The 11,270-nt window shown below is 44.0% G+C and overlaps 1 protein-coding gene across 1 annotated transcript in view; it reads left to right on the forward strand.

Moving 5' to 3' along the window:
• The window catches only part of PCSK6 (proprotein convertase subtilisin/kexin type 6), a 404,303-nt gene that overhangs the window by 160,353 nt on the left and 232,680 nt on the right, over nucleotides 1-11,270 (forward strand). Inside the window, exons 3-6 of the mRNA XM_007959931.2 lie at nucleotides 4,586-4,696; nucleotides 6,298-6,441; nucleotides 7,436-7,512; nucleotides 9,079-9,167. Coding sequence (XP_007958122.1) covers nucleotides 4,586-4,696; nucleotides 6,298-6,441; nucleotides 7,436-7,512; nucleotides 9,079-9,167 — 421 coding nt within the window. The remainder of the gene's footprint in view (nucleotides 1-4,585; nucleotides 4,697-6,297; nucleotides 6,442-7,435; nucleotides 7,513-9,078; nucleotides 9,168-11,270) is intronic.

Genomic DNA, 11,270 nt, shown 5'->3' on the forward strand with positions numbered 1-11,270 from the left:
TCCAAGATTATCTTCTGTGTCTGTGTTAATTGGTTTCCCTTTTCTTTGTTGAAGAGGGTCTGTGCAATCCTTCTGCCTAGTCCGCCATCTTGCCCCTCTACCTTTCTTTTTAAGGGACACTTGCCATTGGATTTAGGGCCTACCTGGATAATTCAGGATAAGCTAATCTCAAAATCCTTATTATACATGCAGAGATTCTAGATTCACATTCTAAAGATCTGGGTAGCTGTATCTTTTGCTGTACCAACATTCAACCTACTACAAAACCTAAGGAAGATAAAGTAGAATGAGCAGGGACTTCCTTGTCACAGTGTTTCCCTATTCTTTATCCTAGTGGTCTCAGGGCTTTGAGGAAGTGAAATATTATCCTATTAGAAGGTTGAGGACCCTCCATAAAAGTTCACCTCTTACTATACATACGTAGTCATAAAATTCATTTTACTTTGACCTGTTGTTGTTGTTGTTGTTATGTGCCATCGAGTTGGCCCCAACTCATAGCGACCCCTCTTTGGGTTGTGGAGGCAGTATCACCACAGAAGTAGATTGCCCAACCTTCCTCACAGCTTACACTGGTCTATGATTTATTTTCAAGTTATTTATCTCTGACTTCGAAACTCAAAGGTGGATAAATGGGTTCTCCTGACTCTTCCAATGCACTTCTCACCAAGAGAAAGTATGAACGTCTCACAGACAAATGCTGAGGGAACTGGTGAATAGACCATGATTGAAGCTTCATTGTAAAGTGATAACCAAACAAACCACCATAGACATAATGACTTCCCATTTGTACCAGCCCTCTTAAGAGAGGAAGAACACTTTAAGAACCTTTCATTGTTCTTTCTTAAAAAGATAACTAGGTACATAAGGTAAAAAAAACACATTCATCTGCTAACCAAAAGGTTGGCATTGGAGTCTACACAGAGGTGCCTTGGAAGAAAGGCCTGGAGATCTACTTCTGAAAAATCAGCTGTTGAAAACTCAGTGGAGCAGATTCTACTCTCACATACATGGGGTCACTGTGAGTCAAAGTTGATTCAAAAGCATCAGGTGTAAAGTGAAATATTTACCCTCTCCATCAACACCATTGCCACACTATCTTGCTGGTTGTTTGCAAGTTCTGCAGAGGAGTCAGTTCCATTAAGGATACATCCTTAGAGATCCTAAACTACTAGCTGTTTATACAATGGAAATCCTCTACTGTGTCTCTGTGAGGTACCCAATTAGCATGGACAGGTTCTAGTTTTTTGATAGAAGAGCTAAAGCTTCATCGCTTGGTTTGGGATCATCAGCATACTCTGAGATTCCCAGAGAGACCAGATGGCCCTTGGTTCCTCCCTGAGTGTCATGTGAAGCTGAGTTTTGCATTGATTGCAGGTGGAGAAGAAGGCATATGGGTCCTGGACAGGAACCAAATGTGTTCATGCTCAGGCTCTCAGAGCCAAGTGCCAGGTACACAATAATGTTCAACACCTCTTTGCTGAGTGAGCAACTGAATCTTTGCTATGCAAAAATACACAGGAGTTTTGTTACATAGAGAAATCAGAGAAGAGAGAATTGGAGGATGGCTTCTTCTCTGTGGCAGGCAGGGAGTTAGGGTCCAGAATACTTTGCTAAGGATGAGTGAGAGGGGAAGTAGTGACTAGAATGTGAAGAGAGGAAGTGGGGAAACAGGCTGGTTTTCTTCTCTAGGCAGGGATACACAGAGCAGGGACTACTGGCTGAGTTGGCTTCCAAGACTGGGCAGGCACCTGTAGTTGCATCTCTACAGTCTAGGCCCAGAAGCCTAGACTGCTCGGTATGCAGTTTATTATCTTCAGTTCCATTGACTTCTGGCTCCTATACCTACTTTGGGGGCTTCATCCAGGCTTGGAAGAAGAGGATTTTGCCTCCTTCTGCATGACTAGAAGTGCTGCCTGGTAGGCAGAGCCTATGCAGAGGTGCCTTGGAAGAAAGGCCTAGAGATGGCCTTTTAAAATGGGTGGGTAGTGGCCTATTAAAATGGGTGGGTAGTGGTTCAAGGCACAGCCTAGATGGATGGATAGAGACATCCCAGGAGCTTGGAGACTTCAGTGGTATATATGCTACTCTATTTTATAATGGAATGTCTAACAGATTATGAAATACCATCTTAGGTATTTTATATTAAGTGAAAGCTTTCTAATAATAATATATAGTGAAGTTGAAAAATGCCATCAGAGGATATTATGAACAAAATATCTCATTTTCCATAGAAATATCTATCAGTGACATAAATTATCTGTGACTAGGTGCTAAAGCTTTTTTTAATGTCTAACCCAAAATTGATTTTGAGCTCTTTGCAGCATTTTTAAGGAAGCCGGGTCTACTAGTGTTTTACAGACAAATCACATTGGTAGTGGATGGCTGTGACACTTCTTTCTGAGCATTTTGTCTTGTCAACCAAGGATGTCTTTGAGATCAACCTCCTACTGCAAATGTGAGGCCACGAAGGCATTCTGTTGTCTTCCTCATGACTATGTAGGGAAGTTAAGGCTAAGAGAAGTCTGAAAAGGGACTTTCACTTCCTGTCCACTGGTCCTTGGGCTGTTCTAACCTCGAGGTCTAGCCAGTGGTCTGCAGCCTTAGCCTGGCCTCCAGGTCACCTTGGCCTCCATGTCCTGCTCTGGTAACCCACCATTGAGGTTCCTCTCCCACTTCTGGTATCCCCCACTCCTTGCATCCTGGGGTCCCCAGCAGAGGGAAAAGAGTGAGGAACTCATATGGGTCAGGGTCCTTCCTGCCTGCAAGCCTTCAACCAAGCTAGTACTACCTCCTCCATACAGCTTGTCCTGTTCCTTCACCTCCTTGGAATTCACTATTTAGTCTGCTGGTGATGAGCCCCAAATAGAACTAAAACTCCCTGAGAGTAAGCCCAGTGCTAATCCTTATCTTGCCCATCTTGGCACCCAGTGCAGGCCACAAGTGTTTGATGAATGGAGTGTGTTGCTGAATCAGGTGGGACTGCTGCTGTGACACCCAAGGAAACTATCTCAGAGCCAATTTCTTTTCCCTATGATTTCTTAAGGGCTCTGGTAGCATAGTGGCTAAGGCACTTGACTGCTAACCAGAAGGCTGGCGGTTCAAACCCACCAGCCACTCCTCGGAAGGAAGGTTGGGCAATCCTACTTCCGTAGTGATGCTGCCTCGGAAACCCAAGGAGGGGTCGCTATGAGTCGGGGCTGACTCGACGGCACATAACAACAACAACAACAACATGATTTCTTAAAATGGTAAAGCTCTACCAACTTGAAACACACACACATGTGCACAAGGATAATAACAACTATGTGCCAGGCACTGATCCAAGCACCTTATATATTCAAGTTCCTATATTAATCCTCATGACCACCCTATCCCATGACAACCTCATGGTACAGATGAACAGATTGAGGCACTGGAGGTTAAGTGACTGCTCTGTCACACGGCTAATAAGTGATCCAACAAAGAAAACTCACTGCCATCGAGTCTGTTCTGACTCATAGTGACCCCCATTGGGTTTCCAAGGCTATAAATCTTTATGGAAGCAGATTGCCCCATCTTCCAAGAAGAAGCTAATGGATTCAAACCACTGACCTTTTGGTTAGCAGCCAAATGCTCTAACCACTATACCACCAGAGCTCCTTAGTAAGTGATAGAGTCAGGATTTGAACCCAGGCAGTCATTTATAAAAACCACAACCAAACTCACTACTGTGGAGTTAATTCCAACTCATAGCAACCCCTCCTTGGGTTTCTGAAGCAGTATCACTACGGAAGTAGATTGCCCAATCTTCCATCTGAGGAGTGGCTGGTGGGTTTGAATTGCCAGCTTTCTGGTTAGCAGTCAAATGCCTTAGGCTCTACACCACCAGAGCTCCTATCATTTTATAGTGCCTCTTAAATTTTTTTTCCCCCTTGGATACTCTTCTTCTCAAACTTTTTTTTTCTTGATTATGAATGCAAATCATCCCTACAGAAAGAAATTTATGAAATATTAAAAATAATTTAATAATTTTAAATTACCAATAATATCACTTCCAAAAGAGTGCTGCTATTAATATTTTACTATGTCTCTTTCTAGATTTTTCTCTGTGCATGTTTTGTTACCACATTTCTGATAGCTGTCCCAAATCCCAGCATATGGATTACCATAATTTACTTGTTGATTTCCTCACTGGGAACTGTGAAACATCTTGCCTCCAACTGGTGGTCACCATTTTGACCAAAAAATTCCCTCCTTCTCTTCACTCTTGCCTTTCCCATGTGTATATTTCCTTTTTCCTCATGATGGGGGTCACTAGGCCATTTATTGACAACTTTGCAAAGTCTTTTTTTTTTTTTTTAATAGTAGAATGACTTCAGAATCCATCAGAGTGGTATCATTTCCCCCACCTCTACCACACAAGCAAGTTCTCATTTTTCAAACATGGTCACTTTAAAATGAAAATGTCCCCTTGGAAGTTACCATGCAAAATATCTAATAATGACACAGATATTCATGAAAAAGAAAATCTGTAGTACCTACAGAAAGAGTACATAAAATCAGGAGACGGCTTTAAAAATAAATAGTAACCGTTTCTTCCTTGTAGGTGAAATGGCTCCAACAACAAGAAGTTAAACGCAGAGTGAAGAGACAGGCACGCAATGACCCACAGGCCCTTTATTTCAATGACCCCATTTGGTCCAACATGTGGTACATGGTGAGTAAAGGGTGGGGCCCCTTTGCCCCAGGGGAATTGCAGTGCCTTGGCTTTCAGATGAGTCTGCAGGAAGAGAATATTTAATTTCCATAACAAAGCTAAATGCAAACAGACACACTCCATCTTAATATAATACCTGACCTTCAAAAACTGTGCAACCCAAGCTTTCTTATGATTTATTTCTGAAATTATGTGCAAGTTTGAAGAGGGGATCTTTGAGCAAGGAAGTGATTTGATGCAGGCTGTAGGGCTGACTGTCCCTGGGCGGCATAAATGGTTAAAGTGCTTAGCTGCTAGCTAAAAGGTTGGAGGTGCAAATCTACCCAGATGTGCCTCAGAAGAAAGGCCTGGTGATTTACTGCTGAAAAAAAAGTCAGCCATTGAAAACACTATGGGGCATAGTTCTACTCTGTCATGCATGAGTGTAACATGAGTCGGAGTCAACATGAGTCAGAGTTGACTCAGTGACAATGTTTATCAGTTGTTAAGAAGTGCCATCAGTTCCAACTCATAGCAACTCTGTGTACAACAGAACGAAACACTGCCTTGCCCAGTCCTGTGCCAATCTCACAGTCATTGCTTTGATTGAGCACATTGTTGCAGCCACTGTGTCATTCCATCTCATTGAGAGTCTACCTGTTTTTCAGACCTCTTCTTTACACAACATGATATCCTTCTATAGGGACTGGTCCCTTCTGACAACACGACCAAAATATAAGATACAAAGCCTGGCTGTTCCCACTTCTAAAGAATTCTGGCTGTTACTTCCTCCAAAGCAGACTTTTTCATTCTTCTAGCGGTCTAAGGTACATTCAGCATTCTTTGCCAACACCACAATTCAAATGCATCAATTGTTCTGTGGTCTTCAGAAGTTTACCAGTAAGGCTAGCAAAATTCAGAAGACAATCCCCTGGACAGAACCCCCTGAAGAGAGAGATTCTTAGGAAAATGGTACACAAGCTGACAGGTACAAAAACAGTGGCTATATCACACTGCACATGTATTCCTTCTGAATCTGGGGGTAAAAGAGGCTCTCAGTTCATAAGGCAGAGATGAGGTTCCTCATTACCTTTTTAAGAGTGAGCCACCTCCATATCTTTCTGGACTGGCATGGTCTGTGTATTCTGTGTCAAGATCATACCACCCAGTCCATGTTGGGACTATCTTAGTCCCCTAAGGCTGCCATAGCAAAATGCCACAAACTAGGTGGCTTATGAGGACAGAAATTTATTGTCTCATAGTGCCAGAGGCTAGAAATCCAAATCAGCATGTAGGCAGGGCCCTCTGAAGTCCCTATGGAAAGATCCTTTCTTGTCTCTTCCACATTTTTCTAGCCCTAGGCATTCCTTGGCTGATAGATACATCTTCACATGGCCTTCTTCCCTCCCCTTATCTCTGTTGTCTCTTCTCTTTTTTAAGGACTCCACTCAGATGAGATTAGGACCCACCCCTATTTCAGTATGAGCTCATGTTAATTTAACTGATAACATTTTCCAAACAAGGTCACATTGACAGGTAGCAGGGATTAAGACTTGAACACATCTTTTGGCGATATGCAATCCAATCCGTAACAGAGGTCTATGTTTCTTCTATGCACACAGCATTGTGGTGACAAGAACAGTCGCTGCCGATCGGAGATGAATGTCCAGGCTGCATGGAAGAGAGGCTACACAGGGAAGAATGTGGTGGTCACCATCCTTGATGATGGCATAGAGAGGAATCACCCTGACCTGGCCCCAAACTATGTAAGTCAGGCCTGGGAATTCACATACAAGGATCTTCAACCATACTGGAAACTAAATAATACAAATTAAAAAAAAAAAAAAAATTAGGCAATAAAGAAAGCAGTGCTGAGGAGGACTGGTGAAATATATATCCCCTACCTGCTGGTGCCAAAGAGGAGACTTTACAGAAGGATTTGTCCATGTTTGAGGATTCAAAAGAACTAAGATATGCTCTGGTAGCATAGTGCATAAGGCACCTGACTGCTCACCAGAAGGCTGGCGGTTCAAACCCACCAGCCACTCCTCGGAAGGAAGGTTGGGCAATCCTACTTCCGTAGTGATACTGCCTTGGAAACCCAAGGAGGGGTCGCTATGAGTCGGGGCCGACTTGACGGCAAACAACAACAACAACAAGAAGATACCCCATACATGGAAATGGTCATCACATGAATAGAGACAACATGCATAATGACTGGGTTCAAAGCTTAGGATCCGGACCCAGACTGCCTGGATTCCTATCCTGGCTCTGCCACTTCTTTTCTCTGTTACTTTTATACAAGTTGCTTAACTTACCTGTACCTCAGTGTCATCATCTGTAAAATGGGGTTACTAATAGGATTACTGTCTCATACAGATATTGTCAAGATTGAATGAGTTAATAAATGTGAAGAGCAGAGCCTAGCATATAATAAATATAATAAACATGGTAAATATTCTAAGCAGTCTGGGAGCCAGACATTGATTAAATAAGTCATATTGTGTCTGTTTGATAGACAATGCAGCCACTAAAAATGACAGTTTTGAAGACTATATCAAAGCTTTTAGCGTATGTTTTTAAAGAAGACAAAATTACATGAATACGATGATGATAAGTGTGTAAACAAAAACATAATATATTTAAAATAAAAGATCACAGAGTCAGATAGTACCGTATATGTTTTTCTGTTCCCCAATAGAAGTAAAAATAATTTAAAATAGGGCTTCAATGTGCTGTGTCATTTGTCTTCACTCTTAGGATTCTTATGCAAGCTATGATGTCAATGGAAATGATTATGACCCATCTCCACGTTATGATGCCAGCAACGAAAATAAGTACGTCATTTTGTCTCCTTCTTTCTTGTCTCCTTTTTCCTCTCCCTGCAGAATCATTGATGAGTTTTCACACATAAGTGACCCTAGTGGGGGGTCAGGAGGTAGGCACTTCCGTGACTGCCCAAGCGTGCCCAGTGCTCCTCCAGGAGAAGGAAGCCTCGCTCACGTGACCCTCTAGGTGCAAGGCAGCTTCTCTGTGAGCTCAGCCTCTTCCTTTAGGAGCATCACCTCTGCTGTTCAGCTAGAAATTAATGTTACAAACATTGTTCCAGTTTCCAACCTTTTTAGACTATAGTGAAAAATAACCCTTAAATCTAGTGGGCTCCGTGACCTACTGTTTTAATATAGCCATTTGCCCTAATCAGAAGGATCCCTGGTGGCACAGTGTTTAAGAGCTGGGCTGCTAACTGAAAGGTTGGTGATTCAAACCCAATAGCCACTCTGCAGAAGAAAGATGTGGCAGTCTGCTCCCTGAGTCCCAGAGGCACCAGATCGTGGCTCTCATGCTCACATCCCAAGGTGCCTTTCCTGCTCAGTGGTGCCAACAACACCCAGGGTGAAGAGGCCCAGTGTTTTGGCCACATGTCCAAGGGGCAAGGAGGAATGATCCAGATCTATGCACTGACCCTTGAAGGGCAGGACTGACTCCTGGTGTGAGACAGTGAGCTATGTGACTATTAGCAGCTCTGGTCACTGTGCTGTACACAGGCTCAAGAGAATATGGATGACTCTCTTCCAGAGGACCAATGCACAGACCAGACCTATTTTTAAACACAGGTTTAAATTTGAATCAATGATACTTATTCCCAGTAGACGCTTCTCAAAGGCATATTGTTTAAAGTCACCCATATTTTCACCCCTGCCAGAAGAATTGACATGTGCAGCACATTGGAAAATGAGGTCATTACTAAGAAAAGCAATTTGGTCTAGGGTAATTTCTTCATAGTTTCACAGTTGCTGTTGCTTATTCAATTTAGAACTTTCTTCCCTGACTCCTGCTTAAGTGGCAATGGAAAGGATGCAAGGGCTGTCTTGAGGTGACCATGGGGCAAGACCTAAGTACCCATCTGCTCTTACTTTCATGCGCTCCATGAAATCTTTATGATGTACATGCCTGTGCCAAGCACTGTGTTAGTTACAGGAGATGTGATGCAGAGGACGAGTGCCCCTGCCTTCCACTAAACCATAGTCCAGTGTACCAATAACAGGTGCTGTGGAGTCTAAGAACCTGGGCCCTGGGCACTTGGAGCAGGAGCCTCTTGCTCTGACTTGGGAGTCAGGAAAGGCTTCCTGGAAGAGACAACCCCAGAGCAAATACCCATCATTTGAGGAACGGTGGGAAGGCCACATGGGCCTAAAATGTGTAGTGGGCCCAGTTCATGGAAGGCCTGGCTGACCTCCCTTCATAACAGCTATCAGAAGAGGTGCTGATGAGGGTGGCAGAAAGGGGACTTTGTTGTCAGTTCTGGACTTAGGGAAAACATCTTGTGTGAGAACTGAGCAACACCCTAAACTCATTGAAAGCCGCCAGTTCCCGCCCTAATTTTATTTCCTTCTCTGCTTCAGACATGGTACTCGATGTGCAGGAGAAGTTGCTGCCTCAGCCAACAATTCATACTGCATTGTGGGTATCGCATACAATGCAAAAATTGGAGGTAAGGTCCTAGTTGGTCAACCTGGGAGCTGAGGGGCTAGGGAGGGAGCCAAGGAGTGTCCCTACCTGCATGGCTTCTTGGTAGCTTTCTCCTCTTTTTTGCTTGGCAGTTTTAGTCCCTAGGCCTGAAGCAACAGCTGCCCTGTCCCAGAGCCCAGGACACCAGGACAAAGAGGTCAGGGTCTTGAGGTCAGGGTTCCATTGCAGAGGCCTCCTCTTTCTGTTCTCTGGTTCTGCTGGTCCTGATGGCTTACACACTGCTGCCCATTGGGCCACTCCTCAATGCTATAGATTGTTCTCCTCTGCTCATGGGCCTACAGTAGCCCCTCTAGCTTCCAAGACAGGGTTTACTGTCTTTCACCTGGGATGACAGGCCTTTCTCAGGACATAGGCCTCATTCAGGCTTGATCACCCACTTCTGCATCTGACTTCTGCTTTAGCCATAGTGCCATAGTGTCCCCCAGATATGTGATCATCCCTATCCATGCCTGGGCTTGCAATACTCTAACACCAGGGCTCTTCCTACCCCTCTATTGGCCATGATGTTTGGCCAGCTCACACCTCTGTGCTCCGTGAAGTGCTCCCTTAATCCAGCCTTCCCCCACCTTGTTTGTCAAAGAAATTGGAGCTTTTCCAAGCATGTTGGTGGAAACTTGTCCTGCCTTGGGTGTCTCTGCATTGATATTTAGCTTTTCACATTTGTAAGTCACATTTCCCTTGTTGGGATGGGCTTTGTACAGTAGCACCTGTCACGTCATCATTCTGCTCACACCTGAGGCTGGTAGGTACAGAACTTGGGCCATCAACAAGTCTTCTGAGCAAGGCTTCTAACAGATCTGAAATGGTTCAGTCATGGCCAACAGAAACAAGGTCAACGTATGTGCTACATAGCAACTGAATCTTTTCTACATGGAATTTTGACTTGAGTAGGAAACAGGCAGTGGTGCTCCACATGCATTCAAAGCAGTGCCATCAGCCGCCATCTTTGAGTGGGGCACTGTTATCTGTTTCCACCTGAGTCAGAATCCAGTGTTGCTATGTAACACATACACAGCCCTTGTTTCTGATGGCCATGAAAATCGTTTTGAACCAATTTGAAGCCCTGCTTCTAATTGCCAGTGGGTGCACATCACTGAGCCAGAGCTGAACAGCTAGAGGCAGGGGAAGAGGGTACATGGGTACTTGTGGGCATCCTTGGGGGACTACTACCCCACCTGGCTCTCAGTTTGTCTCTCAGCTTGAAGGCACTCATGCTCACTCAGGTGGCCTTGCTGGGAAGCTACCTCCCCTGTGTACTGCCTGGCCCTCTACCTGACCTTAGCAGGGGCAGCTGCAGCCCCTTCAGCCCTATCTACAAGTCACAGAAAGTGGGGAAGTTGGGCCAGGGCTTTCTCGGATCACCCAGCCCTTGGAGAACTTCTTGAGTTTTGCAGAAAGTCCTCAGCTTTTACTTAATTAGAACTCTCCCTTTCCCCTTGGAAATCTGTAAAGTGGTTTGGATTTGTCACTATATGACAGAATTAATCCCTAAAGGTATTGTCTCAGCTAGTGCTGCTGTAGTGGAAATACCACAAGTGGGTGTCTAAAGAACATAAATTTATTGTCTCATAGTTTAGGAGCCAGAAGTTTGAATGCAGGGCACCAGTTCTAGGGGAAGGCGCTCTTCCTCTCTGTTGGCTCTAGGGGAAGGTCCATGTCTCTTCCAGTTAAGTTCCTTGGCAATCTCTGTGTAGCATTTCTCTATGTTTGTGCTTGCTTCTCTGTGTATATGGTGCTTTTTAAATCCCTCAGAAGTGATTAGGTTTAGGACATAAACTGTGTCCTCATTAGCATAACAAAGAAAATGCTATTTCCACATAAGATTGGTATAGGGGTCAAGACTTACACATATATTTTTTTGGGGGGACACAGTTCAGTCCATAACAGTGTGTTCTAAAGAAACACCAGGAAGTTCTGTCAACTGATCTCATTCCTTTGTGGATAGTTCTTTCACACTGAGATATGAAAGTTCTCCCTAGAAACATATGAAGAAATGCTCACTATCATTAGCTATTAAGAGACATGCAAATCAAAACAACAATGAGATACCATCTTGCTCCAGCAC

This window comes from Orycteropus afer, unplaced genomic scaffold, assembly GCF_000298275.1.
Source record: "Orycteropus afer afer isolate SDZICR_OR568_19922 unplaced genomic scaffold, OryAfe1.0 scaffold00019, whole genome shotgun sequence".
NCBI lineage: Eukaryota > Metazoa > Chordata > Mammalia > Tubulidentata > Orycteropodidae > Orycteropus > Orycteropus afer.